The following is a 19,948-nucleotide window of genomic DNA, read 5'->3' on the forward strand; positions in this document are numbered from 1 at the left end:
GAAGTGAAAGTGCAGAGCATAGGAAGGTCTTACTGGAAAGATACCAAAGATAACATTACAGTAACAAGATCCATAAAGTGCCTTTAACATCTGAATGACACGATCAGCTTATGGACTCTAGATTTACTAGGTTTACTGCCTGGTTGCTAAAATGAAGAAAATCAGCTGTGGGGGGAACTCTCAGCGCCATATCCCTCCCCTCTTGCATCCTTACCAATTCTGAGGGGTTTGCCTGTTTTTCAATTAAATAACAATTTTAAATATGGATTAAAACTAAAGTGTTCTGCAGAGAGTGCTCAGTCTCAATGCAGTCAAAAGCAAAAGGTAATATAAAGGTGACTATTGGTAGGGGCTGGAGAAGGGAGGACTAATAAGAACACCAGATATTTTTTCTTCTTTAATTTCTTATGGTCAGAAAACAATGGCAACTGAGTTTGCCTGTAGATGTTACTGACATTTGTAACTGGGTCAGGGCAGACAAGACTTGTGTGTCAAGACTGCCTCTTTAGAAGTTGCTGATGGGAACATTCTGCTCAACTGGATCCAAAAAAACCCTGAAGTCACAGAAGCTTCTCAGACCATTTGTGCTGACGTACAAAAGACCTTTATATTCTGGTTACAGAATTATTTTGAAGTGTACACTAATTTACTTCTCAAATACATTACGTTTCTTTATCTTCCACAGGCTTAGAAACCAGGAAATTGTGTGTCAGAACTGGATGACTTGTCTTTTTCTTGCTTGATTCTTCTGAACTATTTCCATAGAAACTTTGGCTTCATACAATGGGATCGGTTCATCCAGCTGAGGCCTAAAATGAAGCAGTATGTCAGAAACATCTGGTCAGCATGCTCAGAAATATTGCAGGACTACTGCTAGACTTTACTTTTGCTATGTAAACTTTACTCCTTAAACAAAATTAAAGTTTTACAGCATTGCTTGGGTCCACAGAAGCAAGAAAGAGCCCTAAAGCAAACAGGACACAAGTTAACTAAAAGATATCCCCCTTACAGGGGGGGTGGGAAATAATAAAGGTGGTGGTGAGGAGTTTGCTCGACAGCAATACTGTTATTCTGCACTAAGAGAAAGGATCTTCCATTCCCACCTCATTATGGGAGTCTTCATATCTAGTGAAGCTGTCACTCTTCTGAGTATTAGACAGACCTAACGTCTTTTACAGCCAACACCATTTCTCAGTCAGACACACTGCTGAGCAGCCAGATACATGCTCTTCCTCCACCAAGAAAAGAACGTGCTGCCTCTGTTAAATTCTGACATACAGCATAATCGTGGAATTTACCCAGTTTCCTTGTGCTTAGCCTGCTATATTACAAACAGAAATAGACCAGAAACTGCTCCATATAAACTATGGGAGGCATCTTTTCCCGAGCACCCCAATATAGATTTGCAATACAGTGCTGAATTAAAAAAGTAACCAACAAAGCGACAACAAAAAACCCCCCAAACAAACCACAAAACCCCCCACGTCTCACCTGAAAACACTACTTGATAATTTCTCCATTATATCTTCTAAGATGGGTATCTAGGAGGACTGTCAAGGTAACACTGTATCTACAGCCAGATCTCTCTATAATGCTGGCAAGAGCCCTGTATTGATACAAAACTAGCAGGATCAAGGCAAAATGAAAATTAACCGTAATTCCAATCTTTAGATTGGATTTATATATCAGAAACCTCATTTCCTGAAACAGCATGCAGAAATGAAATATGGAAACAGGAATTTTCAAAAATAAAGCAGACGTGTTCAGACTGACAAATGCAGTCCACAGTAGTACACCACTAATCCATCAGAATGGCAACTGCATTTTTGGTGCAGAATGAAGAAGACAGACTTTGGTACCAGTTAACTGTACCTACTATTCATACAGACATCGAGGGTAAAAATCAAGACTGAGGTGGGAACATAACAAAGTCTGTAAATGCTTGGAGCACCACTGTGCATCTGTAAGGGATCTTGGAGTTAATGACTAACATCCCTGACAATGCAACAGATGAGACTGTATTTAGTCTTCCTATGAAACTCAAAAAATAATGTTCCTTCCTTCATTTTAAGATCAATCTGGTTAATATTTGAAGCTCAAGCCATTTTAAAAAGCAATCAACTTGCAGTTTCTTCAGATGATATTAATGACATATGCTCAAGAATTTTGTAGGATATAAATATTAAAAAAAAAAGCTGATTTCTTCTTTCAACTTTCAAAGCCCATTGTAATAAAACATGCCATTGTTATTAAAGATACCCCAAGGAGACCAAAGAAGAAATCTTACTGTTTAGTCAGCTTATTTTTTATATGTGGATTACTACTCAGTAAGCATTCAACAAAAATACCAAACTATAAACCGATCCATGATAGCCTGCATCCCATAAATATTTCCTTAGCATGCCTGACCTTCCCTGTCTACTTGGCAGTTTAGTGGAGTAGGAGAGGACTTCCTTGCAGTATAGTCAGTCATTTAACAAACATAATGACTTAATCCTCACCTGCCTCTGCCGTTCTGCTGAAGTGCAAAAGTGATTCAGCAGATCTCATACTCTGCAGTGCAGCACAGAACAGGGAGGGTCCTTAAAGCCATAAACAGACAAACCTTCCATTACGTCAAGCCATCCACTGAAAACTGTCACGCCAGTAGAGAGCTCAGAGTCCAGCTGCCTACGACAAAACGTAGGCAAGGCAGACGAAGGAGGCATTCCTCTTCCCACACCCACATCTTGGCTCAATAAATTTTATGTACATGACACTGCAAATCAGTAAAAAGGTTATGAAGCCAAAATATTTCAACTTTTACAGTTGAACTGATTGCATCAAGATTTACAGATGATGCATCTACTGCTCAAAAGAACAACAACAACTTCAAAAATGTCATATGCATGATATAAAAATTTATAGAATCAAATCTTCAATTACCTGGTTCGATCTTGAACCAAAACATTGCATTTTCTCCAGAATGTGTGTTTTCTATTTCAGCACTGCTTTTAATGATTCACGTAGAGACATATATTTGGTGGGAATGCAGAGACTAGCTTAGCACATGAGTGTATGTTTATCTTTTAGTTACACTGTACGCTCAGCTGTGCTGAGCATTAAGCCCCTGGTTACATGACTGAGTAGAAGAGAATCTTTTAGTTGGTTTCTCAGTTCTATTTCCATCCACTCATATTAGCAGTCAGTATTCAAAACGAACATCAAAAGGATATAGAGATACTTCCCTTGCTGTATATTGGACAAGTTCCATATCTCATCATTCAGAAAGGAGACTGTGGCTCCTTTAAGAAACAAGGAATGGCTATCTGGAGGATCCAGCTTAAACAAAATGAAAAAAAGTGTTATTTATTTACATTTTCCTATAAAAAATAAAGGTTAAATTATTATTTTATACTGATAGTTAAAAAACCAAAATAAACAAAAAACCCACCCCATGCCCGTTCTTAGAATTTAGCAAACTTGTAATATTTACAGCTTTAAATGATACTCTCTGTCATGTCAAACAGTTTAATAACCTGAGCCAAACAAAATAGGTCCTTTAAAATGTCAGTGCAGCCAAGCTATTAACAGAACTTTTTATCAGCTTAGAGAAGACAGTGCCAAAATTGTCCCAAAGGAAAATAAAAACATTTATTGTTAATGCTGTATGCTTCCCACTTTCTGGATGTGAAACTCTTCTTCACTGAGAACTGATGTTATTTAACAGTGGGGAACCATTCAGCCACGACAGAAGCTCACAGACACATCCACAGACATACTGTGGTATGAACTAACTTACTAACACGGTATCTTTACCTGAAGGTTTTTTTCTGTTGTTATCCAGTGTCCCCCAACACCAAGAAGAGTTATGATGTCATGCTTATGAGGCAGCAACTGTGATTTTGAAGTTGATTCGTCTTCAGCACTATATAATTTCACTGTGGGGGTGGCAGAATAAAAGAACAAACTCATTTGAGCTCAGAAGAAAATTCTGCTCAGAATGAAATGTCCATCTCTTCCTCTACCAAAAACCACATATCTTGGGCTTCTTTACAGTCCTATGTCTTCAGATGCAAATGAGTTGCAATATGAATACACACAATGAAAGATGGGTATCTGGATAGCAGATGACTAACAGTATCAGATGGTTCCACTAGAGGGTGATACGAGAAGACCTTAAAGAGGTCTTAACTACTGAGTAAAAATACGTACATAAAATTGCATGGGAACAAGCAACTACATGCAGTTGTTTGAAGTGATACAGCCTCCACCAGTATTATTTGGAAACAATAATAAAAAACATCACTAATGGTGCTCTGAAGACCAGATTTTCATCAGTTACATACCTCCAGCATCTAGAACAATATCCACTCCCAGGCCACCCGTTTCTTCCAAGCAGCTTTCTGCCACATCTATCTTTCCATTTGACACATCTATCACTCGAGCTAGAAAGAGCAGTACATTTGGTCAGTTGCAACAAAAATGTAGAGATTAGATTCAGAGCAGAACAGAAAATTTCTAGTTTCTGAGAGTATTACAAGCAAGTTTGCAGTTAAGTATAAAAAATTAGCCAATAATTTTTTCATTTTCCAATACAGTACAAGATCAACACCAAAAATACGCATTAGCTTAATGCAGAAATAAAACTTGCACGTCTGTTTAGGCCACAAAGCATGAAGTATGCCACTATAGGAGTTAAAAATCCTTCTGCAAGTTCACTCTTTGCTATTCTTCTTTTCCAAAAGCGCCTTCAAAAATATCAAGTTCTGGAGTGACTGAAGCAAAAGAGAGCGGCCAAAAGATGAGGCACCTTATTTTACACCTCCAAACTTTGAAATTATCTATCAAATAACTAGAGCAGTAATGCTTTTGTAGAGATTTCCAAGCATACCTTTCTTCCCTTATGCTACATAAAACCCACCACTTCCGCCAGTCCCTTGCAGAGCCCTTCTCTTGCTTCCACATCACAGTGGGAAACAAAAACTTGCTCTCTCTGGCATGGAGCCCTGTCTCCCAGTGCAAGTAAAAACGTAAAACTGCAATAAATTCAGCCACTTACAAGGCACTGACTTGACTTCCTTATGATTCCAGCAAGTCTTTTCATCTTATTATATCCATCTTTTCTTTAAAGTAGTGCTGAATAGCTTCATTACTTATCTCACAGCATGGATAAAACTCTTAATATATTACCTTCTGCATGACGTTTTTAACCTCTAAATGGGTCTCTGGGTCATTAAATAAACATTTAGGTGGAAGTATTTCCATGTCCTCTTGAAATGTTTCTGAACTGAAAGTCACTAATACAATTTTCTTCTCATATATCTGTGATACCATATTTACAGATGGTTACAAAGATAAACCACAGCATCAGGAATAACAAAGGTAGAGAAGTAGCAGCTAAGCTTTTTAGTTTTGTTTCATAATTATGAGGTAGAACAAACATTTAGAAGCTAAACAGGCCAAAGATTTCTCAGCGAAATGACAACTGAAATAGCGTCAAATAAATGTGGAGGCACATTTCCAAAGCACGATGGATTAAACTCAAATTTGCAATGTGTGCTTACCCACTAAAGGCTGCCGTATACCTTCTTGAATTTGATCACAGCGGGTAGGAAGGAAGGAGAGAAGAAAAATTGCAAGAAGCTGGTCATTAGGAAGAATATTAACAAATACTCAGATAATGCTTTGGGGTTTGGTTTTTTCCTTCCAATCAAATCATAAGATGCATTCAAATTCTTAGGTCAATCATTCAATTTTTTCACTGAAATCAAATTATCTGGCTAAAGAGAACACACATGGTTATAATTTAATAAAGATGTCACATTAATTTAATAATGACAGTCATATTCCCTATATGTAAATAAAACCCTCTAATATCCTTTTCTTATTAGTTTCCTCAGTCAAGAAGTTAACAGTTTTTTCTTAACATGGCAATGTGACATGGTACAAAGTTTCTGCAAATATATTAAGTTTTTGATAAGAATTCTGATTTAATAGACTCAAAGCCTGACTATCAAAAATAAAGGCAGTAGTTTAATCACCTTGATTATTTTCTTATTTCCAGTTTTGTTACTCGACTCAATACAATAGTTCAAACAATACTCATCAAAATCCCGTTCAATTTCCTTCACAGCAAAACGCTGTAACAATTTATCTCCACTGTAGAAAAGGCTGAGCAATAAATTATAATACAATTTTCTATAATCCTTAGTCATTTATGCAAAATTTCTCACAAAACATTTGTAAATTAGTTCAGTTTCTTCTTCTGTGACTTGCATGTCTTCCAGAGTAACATTATTCTGACTGGTAAAAAGGCTTCAGTGTCTCTCTGCTTTCACTGTTGGTGAGAAGTAGAAACACCAACATTTCTACAACTTGCTAGTAAGTTCAGCTACAGAGTTTAAAAACTGTCACACAAAAGACCTGCTACTTGTTTTACTGAACATGTTCAAGAGAGCCATGAAATCACTCATGAGTTCTTACCAGAAACATATCCACTGAAAGCTCAATATTGGTTTTAAATAAAATAAAAAAAACCCCCCTAAAAATCAACCCCCCCAAAAAAACAAACAACAAACCCCAACCAAAAAAAGAAGGGGGTAACCTAGGGAACAAAAGTATGTGTGTATATATTTTTTTTCTTCTGTTCTCTAACAGAAACTCATCATATTATTTATGTAATATTCTGTCCCTGGTCTGAAACATGGGCATTAAAATTTCAAAATTTGTTATAATCTCCTCCTTTACACTATTCTTATATTACTCCAGAGACTACTAACTGAAGACATGCAAAGACTCCAACCTTTTTGGTCTAAATATGAATCTGTAGACATCAACACTGAAATAATATTTATTTAAAAAAACAAAACAACTGAAAAAAACAAACACAAAAAACCCCAAAACACAAGAACAGTGGCTTTTTGCTTTCACACTCAAACTGTTCCTCTTTTTAATGCTGTACCCAGGCTATATCTCTTTATTTGAAGTAAAATTGTGATTAAAATTTTTTCCCTCTAATGTTTATGTTCCGCAAACATTTTCAAAACTGCAGAACTAAACTCCTATTGTTGTAAAACAAGCACAGACATGAGCAATATAAGCGATGGCCTTTTGACTGCAAGAGCAGGTTAGCCATTTTATGAAGCAGCTAGTTATGCTATACACTGGTAACACAAACTGCTGCTCACTGAGAACTGGTAGACTCTTGCTAAAAACTAAACAAAAAACCCCATTAAACGAGCACAAAACTGAAAAAGCCTCCACTCAGACAGTAGAAGCCAGCTTAGGTACAGCAAGCTACGCTTGGGTTACTTAGAGCATTCATTTTATATAAACATTCATATAACTTAAGGACTATGACAACAATAAAACTAATTGCAAAGTCCTTTCTTAGCTAATAAAGTTTTCATATCATTTGCAAAATATACCCATAAAATACTACAAAGCGAAGTTTTAGGTATTTTGTATTTACTCCTGTAACAGCTGGCATAACAAACCTCTACATAATCAACAGCTTTCACAAAAATGCTTTATGTTCTGGTGTCTGTATTGTCCACTATTACAGTAAAAGAGGCTTCTGAAATAAGAAAAAATAGCTTTTTTGTGAAGTTGCAAAAAAATAGAGGTACTAGACAAACCTAGAGACATAAGTCTGCCAGGTCTTAGAAGAAATTATTACATTTCCAACACAAAACCTGGCAGTTCCCTGTTGAAGACTGCTAAGGTCAGACAGCAAGAATGCCTTTCTCCCTGCTCTTGTGCAATAACCTCTGCACAGCACCCCACTTCCTGCTGCATTATCAGCGCTCCAAAGCCACTACTGAAGAGCTAAATACTCACTTGGTAAGCTGGAAGTGAATCACTCCCAACACTGCAGATGTGTGTGAACGTGCAGCCCCAGAACGCACATGCACACTGCGTTGGCTTTGTGCTTCCACTGCCAGTTCTTGGGAGCCAGAAAGGAATTAAAATTGACAAGAACTCTGTTCTCTCTGTGTTTAAAGAGCTGCTCTCTGGCTTATTTCATCCCTCTGCTAGCTTACTATTCTTGAGCCAGCAAGGAGAACACAAGGACAATACTATGTGCACCTGCATATCAGCAATGCCCAATTTTAGTCAGTCACTAAGAACAAGAGAGAAGGTTGGAAAACTGCTCTAATTCTCCACTTGGAAACCCGAGATTGCTAAGAATATTACTATGCAAAACAACAAAGGAGTCAGAGTCAGGGACAGTTAACCTTGACATTATATTTTTAATCAGATCTCATCTTAACCCATATATATTTTGATTGATACGACTGTAAAACGTAGATATGATAACTGACTACACAATGCTTTCACCACAAAGATGTTCTCACAAGAGACACAGCTGCCTTACTTACACTTCTTTGAATGACAACAAAAATCATACACTGAAAAATAAACTTGGTGATTATATTGGGGCAGTTTGCACTTTGAGGAGGAACTATCAGACACTAGTTTGAACCTCTTCTTCACTGGACATACAAGTTAATGGACTGCAATCAAACTAGACTTTGCAACACCATTTTAATATTGCCTGACTAAAGAAATATTCTACTTTCCTCCACTCTTCAGCACTGAAATAAGAAAAAGTTTGATCAGGAAAGACACTAGTAGCTTCTACATAGAGCCTTTTCCCATGGTCCAAACAGCACTGTTATTCTGAGGGAAAAAACCCCAAAAACTTAGTGTATCAAAGAGGAGAAATGGAAGACATAATAGATGAATGCAAGTATTATGTCTAACACAAAGCTCATTTGGAAAATAGGAAAATACAGAGCCTTTGAGCACCCAGTTATGACAGAACTTGGAAGTGAGCTGCCACACAGCTTGACAAAAGACTATTGGAAGTTATTTGAGTCTGATGAATACTGTATCTCAAGTATATGATTACATCTGAACTCTGGCTCAGGTATGTAGATTACATACTGTGATACTGTTAATTTAGTAACGCTTTCTTCTTGTTCATGAGTGACAATTTTATAAAATTAAAAGACTTCTTGAGTAGTTAGGCCAAAAGCCAGTGCTCAATGAAGAATAAAAATGCCATTAAAAACGAGTAAAATATAAATTAAGTATCTATGGAGTACAAAATAGATTTTAAAACTATTTAATTAGACAATTTATAAATTTGTATTTCAGTTTTCAGCTACTTAAATAAGTCTCTAGACTAAAAAAATAAAAAAATAAATTTTTGAGACATTCTTTAGCATAAGGTTTAGCACTGAATAATATAACTTACCCACAGGAGATCTAAGCCTCTCCAGGTACTGCTTATCTTCAAGACTGTATGCAGTAGAGATTACTTTAGCTCCCCTATGTTGTGCTAACTGAATAGCTATTGTACCAAATGGCTGCAGAAGAAAAAAGGTAGATTAGTTTATTTACAGCAACAATGTGATGCAGTTTAAGAAAGATTATACTCCAAAGGACATTCAGGAGATGTCAGGAAATGAACTTACTCCTTCAATAAAACACATCTGAACCAAGAATTTCAGTATTCACAGATCTGCTTCTGTTCCAAGCGAGGCCAAAAGTCTTTTTATTGACTGGGAAACTCTGAACAAACTTTCAGGAGTTAACTAGCTCTCCTCTTCAACAAAATAGCTCAGATTCTACTTTAAGTAACACAAATACCATAACTGCACTTGCAACTTGTAGCTTTTGGCTTGCTTGCTGCTTGTAGGAAGGAGTGCTGTCAAGGAAAAAGCCCCAGCCAGATTTACATTAACAAATCTTGGCTGAGGCAAGCTCCACATCTTCATTAGCAATAAAGATTGCAGTAATGCAAATTAAATTATTTCTCTCTAAGAGAAGTTAAAAAGCAGTGGTGGGAAAGGAATAAAAAATAAAAGCACCTTCCTCTAGTTACACCTGAGGGCTTAGTGTAAAACTATGTCAATGTAAAACACCAGAAAAGAACTACCTCTTCATTACCTACACAACATGCAAAGGTCTGTAGTCTGGGCTCAGTATCTTGTCTGGGAGGGCCCTTCCTCTTAATCCATTAAGTTAAGGGTACTGCCATGAGTAAAATACAAGGCTTGATGTGTTTAGTATGTTGTAAGAAATCCAATCATTCTGGTAACAAGACAGTTAGTTACAGCGGAAATTGTTGTAATTGCACAGTTGTTACCTACACTGGCTCCATCCATTACAAGGACAGTTTTTCCAGGAGAGACTTGGGAAAGGTAGTGTAAAGCTGTGTATGCTCGGACACCATCACGAACAGTTCCGGCTGCTTCAACCCAACAAACTTTTTCTGGTTTACGAACTAATTTTGGGGAAAAACCAAACAGACAAAACAGATGTGGAAAAAAAAAAAGCAGCAAGTGCCTGGCATTTCACTCAGAATTATTTTTTAGACTTCATAAATTTCTAAAACCTGAAAAAAATTGATACAAGTCAAATAATCTACAGGTCGAATTATTATCTATTTCACAAAGACAATATTCCACTGTTGTGACTCATGGCAGTGCTAGGTCAGCTACATGGAGGCCAAGTGGAAAAGGCAATTGTTATTCCAAGAATAATCAGTTTGCTTCTGCAGCACACTTGTGAGCAAGTCAAAATACAAATACAGTATTTAAACATGAAAAAAGAAAGAGAGACCTACTTCCTACCATAACCTCCTCACAGAAATGATCTGAGGAGGTCTCTTCTCCTTTTCACAAAGATAATTCTGACACAGAGAACATACAACGTCAGCTCCAACCCATGAGCTCCCAATTCTCTTTCTCTATAGGTTAGAATCTTCAGCTTCATAATCCATTGCTCTAAACAGCTTCTGGAGGTTATAAAACATCCCAAATTTACTATTCTACACATCAAAACACTTTGTGATGTGAAAGGGGAAACTGGAAACTCACGGTAATTGAAAATAATGTTTCAATACTAGGTTTTCCTGCTGAAAATTCCTTTCTCCAGCTTCTAGTTGGCTAGTTTTATACCATCTGTTAGCCCAGTCACAAATGATGTTCCTGAATTGAGTCAAAATGAGGAAAAAAAGAGCAAATTTCTCCTAGTTTAATTTTGTGACAGATGAGGCGAGGAAAAAGTAGAAAGACAATGAAGCAACAAAATGGGAAGTTGGGGGGGGGGGGGGGGGAATTTAACAAACAAGGTACTACCAGGCTTCCTGTTACTTGTAATTACAAGAATGGGCAATCTTTCATTTTAATAGGTCACATACTTGGGGTTTTTTTTTCTGCATTTCTTATAAGCAGAAAAGAGGGTTAAAAAAAAAAAAAAAAAAAGAAAAAAAAAGGAAAAAAGGAAAACAGGACGGAAAGAACGAAAAGAACGAAAAGGAAAAAAAAAAGAGAAATGAAAAAATGAAAAAAGAAAAAATAAAAAATAATAAAAAAAGAAAAAAGCTTGTGGGGTTTAGGCGAAATATTAACCTATTAAATGGTAACAGCAAAGGAAAAAACCTTTGTAAGTACACAGTATTCAAAGCTTCTATGAACAGGTGGAGTAGACAGAATGACTGAATGTTGCTACACAGAACAACTTTGCCAAAAAGTCTAAGTTAATTAGCTCCCTAGTAGAAAAGCTAAACTGAAGTCTAAAGAGACAGTTAATATAAATATTAGCAAAATATATGAACTACATACCCAAATAATGCTCATGAACTAGAATAACTTCACATAGACCAGACTCTTCAGAATCCAGGGGCAAAATTCCTGAAAAAAGTTGAACATAGACCTTTAATTTCAAACAAGCACACGTTGTAACCAAAACAAGCTCCTAATGGAATTGTTAGTCCCTCTTGGTCTGTGGTTCAGTTGCCCTCTTGTCAGGTTTATGGCACGTTAAGAAAACTTGGCAAGGTAACAGCCTGTAACCTCTACGGGCACAGGGCACAAGATGCTTCCAAAGGTGCTCCAAACAGCATTTAGGGGTTGAGGAGAGAAAGAACAGGGACACTACTGAGTGCTTTTTGCTGCTGGCACACTTAATTTTTGTGATGTCACTTTTGAACTCATTTCATACTGCTCTCACTTTGATGAGTGCTCCTGTTTCTACTCTGGGCCGTGGCTAACAATGAAGAAAATCCAGCTCTCGTATTGCCAACAGGCACAGACCAAGCCACGCTACAGATACCTTTACTCTTCCATCCTGGTCATAACAGTGCTTTTTCCCTCCACTGGTCAAAGAAGGAGATTCATGAACAGTAAGTTCGGGCATCCAATCAGTCTTCTGAACATATGTACCCTCTTTCCTTGGTAAAACAGTGTTTTCTTCCCTCTCCCATCCAAGTCTTATCATCCATTTAGACCAAAGCAAGGGCTTTGGCTTAAAATCCGCAGCAAATATGGCTGCTATTTCCAGTCTTTCACAGTTCCCATTAAAAATTGGTTACCCTAGAGTGCCTATATACATCTGCAGAGCTCTCAAAGATTTAGCTATGGAATAATAAAAAGTCTAAAGGAGCTATCTACAACAGCTATTGTGCAATTAGGAGACAATTCAAGAAAGGCAAGAATCTCAAAACAGAACACACTTTCTTACAACATCACTATCAATTCTGTCTTACTTTCATAACTTGTCACCCTCTCATCTTTTAATTTAGCATACAAAATATAAACATGTAGGAAAGAATGTCCCTAAGAAATATCTCTTCTACCCTAAAGCAGCATTCAGATTTTGATGATTAGTACAATATCATATTTCAAATGTTAAGAAAAATATCCTTACAGTAAACTAAAATAGCCTTGGCACCTAGACCAGTTTGCATTCTAACATCTTACTACAGAAAAAGCAAAACACAAAATGAATAATACATGAAGACATTCCTTTTTTTGACAGATGCAAAAGTTCAGGAATAAATCACATTACCTGCTAACACTTGAGACAGTCTCCGAGGAGTCATTACACATTGATTTCTGGGTCTCTAAAACCATTCACAAAAACATGACCCTTACACTCAAGGAAAGACATATGGCATCTTAAAGAACCGAACCCCTTAGTAGACCTCATAATGCTCACAGAAGCTCCAACATGAAGTACAGACCTTTATTTTATGTATGCTATACACAGCGAGCATTTGACACAAGTACAAAATCAGATTTTTCACCTTACTTGTCAGAAATACTCCACACAGTGTAAGAATTTCGTGCATCGATTAGTTACGTATTCAGTAACAGGGCATATGGAAGAACTGACACACAAACTGGCTAACCACCAGTAAATCTAAACAGGTAAATTTATATTTAGGTTCAGGTTTCCAAGCATCTGTGGCCAATTTAACTCTCAGAATATTTTTCCAAATTATTTTAATGAGGACCATGGCATAATTGATTCCTAAAAGATTCTGAGAGCAACAAAACTGATTGTAACTCTGAAAGGAAGTCAAGAATATATCTCAAAAGAAAATATTTTTGGCTAGTCTGAGATTTTACTACTGTATGTTTCTTAACCAAACAAAGGATTAAGTATAAGAGAATGCATTATGCAGACAAAGAAACCTCCTCTGGAAGATTAAAGAAGGATCAGAAAAAACGTTAAAAGCATTCTTGGTATGATTTTAGGAATAGATAAATGATTTAACACACCACGTACTTCCAGTGAGCACAGTACTATTCTTACATGAAAAAGAGTAGATTCACAAATAAGGGCTGTATTCCTGTATTATTACTGTTAAACTCAGTAAGGAGTATATACCAGGACTAGACTCTTCCACAGAAGGACAGGCTTTTTTGTGAAATATTTTTCTGACAATTGTATATTTTAGGACAGTTTGATGTTATTAAACACACAGGTAACCAAACCATTTGGCAATAGCTCATTTTCTTTTAAATCTGCTCATTCATTAATTATGTATAAATTCACAGCAATAGTAACTGGGAAGTGTGCTTGTTCAGAAAGACTGACCACAACAGAAATACTTCACTCTGTTTTTTTTTTTTTTATCTTTTTAGCATCTATACTGGATGCATAAGACTGAAAAGCCGCTTGAAAGGGAAAGCTATGAGATTTCAGTAATTAAACAAGTGGGTTTTCTTTCTTTTAGGGCTAAAAATATTTAATACTGTTTTCTTCATCCTCCTATTTCTATACACGTAATTCTGACTTTTCTGTACCTGGATTTGCAAACATTCAGTATTCAAGAACAAAAAACACAGACAATGGAAGTCACAAACAAAATGAATCTGCTTCTTTCATGATCCAAGTACAGATTCCATTGCCTTGATCTCAGATTTATGCTGAAGTAGCTCAGCTGATTTGTACTAATTATTCTATATTTGAATTAACAAGAACAAAATCAAGTCCTAATTCACAAAAAACCCCATCCCTCCTACAGCCGTCGTCACTTAGACCCCTCAGGTCCACCGATGTCTTTTCAGAGGGTTTTTTTTCCCCTAACTACTTACTGAAGCTGTATTCCTTCAGCTACAACAGAAGGTGATTGAAACACAAGTGCTATTTTAAAATATTCAACAGATGCAGCATATGTCAGGAAGATATTTAACCAAATGAGCAATACTGTTCACAATAATGATACTATTCATAGTTCAAAGTTATTTCATATGCAAGATCAGAAAATGCATGGCCATAACTGTTCTGCTTTATTAAAACAAATCAAAGCCACTTCTATACCCCATAAAATGGAATATTAATTCCCAGATGTAAGGATTACACCTTCTGTGGTGAATAAATACTAATAATCACACATCTTATTCCATTAGATTTAAGCTAGTGATGTGAAAGGTATGCCAAAGTTTTACCAGGAAAAGAAAAGCCCCAAACAACTTCCATGTGATTTTGGACCTGGAAGTCTGTTTTAAACAACAAACAAAAGAAGTACAGTGATTACCACTTGCCTTTCTGATGGGTTTCTCAGACAATAACGTCATAGCAGGATAATAAAGCATGGACTCCCTGTAGTTGAGTTAGGGGGGGGAACAAGTTCTTCAAGAACTCAAATGTGCAGTAAAAATGAAGATTCTGGAAAATGAGCAGCTTGAATTGGTGCTTCTTTTTAAAACGTGGCCTTGTATTTAGCAAAACACCTGAGTGAGTACATGCACTGCTTTTGGCAACTCAGAAAATCCAGGAGAACTGCTGAAATGTTTAAGTTAGGACCACTCTTGATTTCAAACAGGAATTGACAGGACTTAGAAGATATTAAACAATCTTCAGTATGCTTGAACAAAAGAGTCATCACTAGCAGATATTTTTATATCAGCCTCAAGAAGGCAGGACATACAAGCCTAGACTTTGTATCACCCACAGAAATAAAAAATAATAAGTATTAATTACATCAAGATGGTGTTATCAATACAAATAATTGTGTATGTATTCAGCTGGTTGCCTTTAGAGCACTCATTCCACATAGCTAATTGGACCCAGATGTATATTCTTAAAGATTCAGTGAATGCAGTAGGACTATGACATTACATTAGCTGGGGACCTGAACTTCCATTCTTATAACCAAAAAACTTCCCCAAGAGAACACTTTTAGAATATAATTCTCAATTGTAAGAGTTTATTCATGTGACACTAGTTGAATCTTTGAAAATAAATGTCTAATTGTAGCTTTAGCAATGATTATAACCACAGCCATTAATTATAAAAAGATTACTAATTGTGTTAGCTGATAAGACAAACAAGCATTAACTTACCCACCACTTCATCATCTGGCTGAAAAAATGTCACTTTTCTTCCAACTGATGAAGAATGTATGAAAAGGAGGAAAGAACACATGAAGCTGAATGTTTATAGCTGAAATTGAACACACAATTGAGAGCACTGTTCACTACTAGCTCACAAAACTAAAAATATACCCTGATAGTGGAAAAAAAAATAATCTATTAAATATGCACATACCGAAACGAAATGTTTAATTCACTAAACTTTGGCACTCCAGGCACAAACAGTTACAGGCAAGTACACACACGTATACGTGTTTGAAAGATCGGGGCTTTAAACTATGCATCAAAGGTGGGTATGCCAGTGAAATGCTGCCAAAATTCCTGAATGTTATTTTGTCTTCACTATTCCAACAAATGATTTTCACAAAGAAATTAAAGATTGTTACAGCATGTGCAGGTAATATCTTAACATCTTAGTATATTTTATTTAGAAAGCTGTCATTTTTTAATTATTATTTTAAACTCTGAATAGATATGCAGGAATTATAGTTCAGTTGCTTTTTTTTACTTTCATTTCAGTATCATTACTGACTTAGGGGAAGCCTCATTAAGAAAGCAAATAGTTCCTACTATTGAAGGTGTACCATGCCAACAGTATCTATGTGTCCTGGATTACCAGACCTTAATTCTCACTCCATACTCTCACAAGACAATTATACTTTCTTACCTTCCAATACAACTCCAGAAATTTCTCGACCAACAGGTAGAAGCTCCTTCTCAAGTTTAATTTCTGACAGAAGCTAAACGAAAATAATGGTTACAACATTCTTACTATGACTCAAAATCTGCATATTTATCATCATCTTACAGTGTCTGATATCCATAGTAAGAAAGCTGGGCCATTACCAAAACGGTATCTGGTGTGAAAAAAGTACACACATTCCTCATTTAATATTAAAAAATTTGCACCATTTTTCTCTATTCAAATTTAGAAGCATATTAGAAAAGTAAAAACAGAGTTACTAATGGGCAAGCCAAACTGTCACTTAAAGTCAGTAAACAGAGGATGATAAAAGGTATTTACTGTAAGAGAACCCACAAATGACAACTGATATTTCTCCATAAATTAGAAACCAAATTATAGGTGCTTTTTACCTAGAGAGATATGCAAGAATACCACATCAATCCTGTGCCCTCCTTCTCACCAGTAAAGCCATATCCTCAGATGGCATAAATGGAATCAGGCCAATTACCAGCTAAGGCCCTGGCTTAGATCTTCAACGGAAACTGTAAACACCTCTAGCTTTTATAAAAATAAATAAAAAAGCAAATACCTTTGTATCTATCCAGCTCAGGGCACAGGCTCTAACTTGTACTTTCACATCATTGTCTCCTGTAGGAGGAAGGTTTTCCTAGGAAAAATGTAGAGACGTTACATTATACAATGCAACACGAGTGTGCTAGTAGGGTCCTCTCAAGCTCCTGAAAGCACTTTTCCACAGTCTTTGTTTTAGATTGTTTTGTAGTCAGAACAAGAAATTTCTTCCAATAAAAGTGGAACTGATATCACAATGGATTTAAAACTCCATTTTTAGTACATGTGTATTATTATTACAAACTGACCACTAGACCTTACTAAACTTCAACAGATACTGACATTATTTTTCTGGGGTTTTTTGCAAGTTAAATATCACACCCTCATCTGAAACAATTTTAGTAGGTCTGTTTAACAAATGGAAGGAAGCAGATCTTTAATATTAAAACTGTAAGAGTGATGGAGACTTTTAAGATAATTTTGACATGAATGTCTGATGTACTGTACTGACATACTGAGATAATAGTCCAGGTAGCGTCAAAGAAATTGTACCAATAAGAATTGTTGCTAAGTCCCACAAACAATAGGCATCTCACACACAAAAGCATTCTACTAATGAAGTCTCCCCTTACTATTTCAACTTTTGGTTTTGGGATTGATACCTGAAATTATTTTAAGTAACTGAGTAACCTAATTAGCTAAGTTGAGTTCTGCACTGCCGACTCCACACGCCTGTTGAAGAGCTACCTCGGGTACTGGAAGCAAAATCATGTATTTCCATGCTAAACCGTAGTCTGCAGTCGAGATGTCTGCTGGAATTCAAAGTCAAACACTTAGCAGAAAGTAAGGAGAGAGCTTTGTTTCTACTTCTGAAGTTCTTAAGTGTTTAAGCTTCCTTTGATTTTTTACTTTGTTTCTACTTCTGAAGTTGAGAAATATTCTTAAGTGTTTAAGCTTCCTTTGATTTTTTTTTTTTAAACTCTTCCCAAGAAACAGCTGTTACTTTTCTCCTAGGCTTAGCAGTAGCTAAGCAGTAACCTCTGTCCAAGGAATATTGAGCTGAACTTTTTCTCACCCCAGCTGAGTTAAACACATGCTGTTCCTTTAAAACTGCGAGGCATTTTGCCAGTCAGACTGACCTCCTGCTCCTCAAACAAACCAAAGTGGGTTCTCACTCTTTGTTCCACAAAACAGAAAAGCCATTAAACTGTTGAACTGTACAAATTCCGCACCTCTGTTTTTTTTTTTTTTTAAAGAGTTAAAATCTAAGGGACTGATGTAATTTATGTAAATTTAAGGTTATATGGTCTTTTGGAACTACCCTTTTAGTATGCATAGCTCAACAAACCTAAGTACTGCTGCAATGCACAAAATAAAACTGCTTGTCTTCATAAAAGAATTCAAGTCTTAAGAACAAGAAGAGATGATGAAATGTTTGTGCTGTTAACTGGTTCCTGCCTTCATAATTCTAATATGTCATTATTAGGAATTGACCAAGCACCACATAAGGAGGTTGGCTATGGAAATTCTTCATCCAAGCTACTGACTTTTTGTTATCCACTTTCTGTTCTACTAAGTTCTCCTCAGCCAACTAGCTTTCATTTTCCTCACTTTTTCCAATATTTATTTCTGTCTAAGATGGGGATTCCATAGTGCTGATCATTATACAGACGCCTGCAGAATCAGTTCCTGTCTGAAGACATTTCAATAGGCAAGTGGGCAGACAAAGTCTATGCACACGAGTGCAGTTTCAAGATCTGCTTTAGCTTACTTACGATGGTACCAGAGCTGTCTGGCTCGCCTGTTGCCAGCATCCACATATTCCCATCCTCTCCTCTGTGTTGAAGCTAGCAATCACGGAGCTGTCACATTGATGTGAACTAACTTGGAACAAATTACTAGTTTTCACTTGGATAAGTAAGCTGAACCATCTTACCTTATAGCTGCAAGACTCCTAAAACTAGCTAACAAAGGAGATACCAATGCCCCTGAGAAAAAGGCTGCACTGTGATCTCAATCCTCACTAAGAGCAAAGAACTTACAAGAGGAAAGAAAATAACAGTAAAAACACTCTGAACATGATAAATTTCGCAAGCTATATTTCTACTTTTCCAGTGACCAAAAAATCCAACCAAGAGATGTGAATCCGTATGAAGCTGGGGTTCATTTGTTACACTTGCAAAACTTATTTTTTAAATATGGACACCAAAACTGCACAGAGAAATCCAGCACTGGTCTTGACAAGTGCTGCATGATGATGGTAAAATGCACCTCCCCTATTTACATTTACCCACCTGCATGTGCAAGGATTACACCAGTTCTTTTTTAAGACTTACAGAACAGTGAGGTGTTTCAATTCCCTTCTGGCATTCAGCCACACTGTTCTTCCACTGAATGATTAATAGTGCTATTATGAAAAAAATTCCTGGAAGACAAATGTCATTTCCTCTCCAGGTGAATTCTGCTGACAATACAAGGCCTTCATAGTGACCTGAAAAAAGACACAGCAACCAAACTCTAACACATGCAGAGCAAACAAGTAACTAAAGTTCCACATTACTTTATAAGCAAAATTGTGATTGCTTGCAAGCAACACAGGGCCTAAGAGTCCTTTAGATATGTAAGTTCTAAAACAGACCAACAGATAAGGCAAAATATGATGTTACCTGCAACAGGTTACCTAAGTATTGTCGACCGTAATATAGCAAACCCTAGGGACTGAAGGTGTACAGCAGAAGGCAATGAATGACACAGAGGATTTGTGGGTTGTCTGCCACCCAGGCTGGAAGGCACGCAATCTGACTAGCTCAGACAAAGGCAGCGCAAAGGGCAAACCTTACCTATGACTTCACTAAAAATCGCAACTGGGGTTTTGCTCTCCTTCCCCAACTTGGCATGTGTTGTCCTTCACAAACAAGAGCCTTTTGGAGAGAAAATACAATTTAAAAAGAGGTCTCTTCAAGTTACAGGAGAAAGGAAAGCTCAGAGCAGAGAGGCCCCTACGTTGCTCCTGGCAGCGAGCACTAACGCCTCA

At 36.7% G+C, this 19,948-nt stretch overlaps 1 protein-coding gene across 1 annotated transcript; it reads right to left on the reverse strand.

The window, feature by feature from the left end:
* Positions 1-395: 395 nt before the first annotated feature.
* On the reverse strand, positions 396-19,399 carry CRYZL1 (crystallin zeta like 1). Its single transcript, XM_010167275.1, has 12 exons — positions 19,335-19,399; positions 16,934-17,012; positions 16,327-16,399; positions 15,630-15,674; positions 11,619-11,687; positions 10,143-10,276; positions 9,245-9,356; positions 4,329-4,427; positions 3,799-3,920; positions 3,216-3,321; positions 1,492-1,537; positions 396-809 (listed from the first exon to the last, which is right to left on the reverse strand). The coding sequence occupies exons 1-12, from the start codon at positions 19,397-19,399 to the stop codon at positions 710-712; spliced, it is 1,050 nt and encodes a 349-aa protein (XP_010165577.1). The 3' UTR covers positions 396-709.
* Between the last annotated feature and the right edge of the window lie 549 nt (positions 19,400-19,948).

The sequence above is a fragment of the Antrostomus carolinensis genome, unplaced genomic scaffold (assembly GCF_000700745.2).
Source record: "Antrostomus carolinensis isolate BGI_N321 unplaced genomic scaffold, ASM70074v2 scaffold23814, whole genome shotgun sequence".
Taxonomy (NCBI): Eukaryota; Metazoa; Chordata; class Aves; order Caprimulgiformes; family Caprimulgidae; genus Antrostomus; species Antrostomus carolinensis.

Excerpts from the sequence above, each read along its gene's own strand:
- CRYZL1 (XM_010167275.1), bottom strand. The coding sequence starts at position 19,399 with ATGAAGGCCTTGTATTGTCAGCAGAATTCACCTGGAGAGGAAATGACA. Across the intron at positions 10,277-11,618 it reads AGTTCATGAGCATTATTTGG|TTCGTAAACCAGAAAAAGTT; the intron begins GTATGTAGTTCA and ends CCCCAAAATTAG. Across the intron at positions 4,428-9,244 it reads GAGGCTTAGATCTCCTGTGG|CTCGAGTGATAGATGTGTCA; the intron begins GTAAGTTATATT and ends TGCTCTTTCTAG.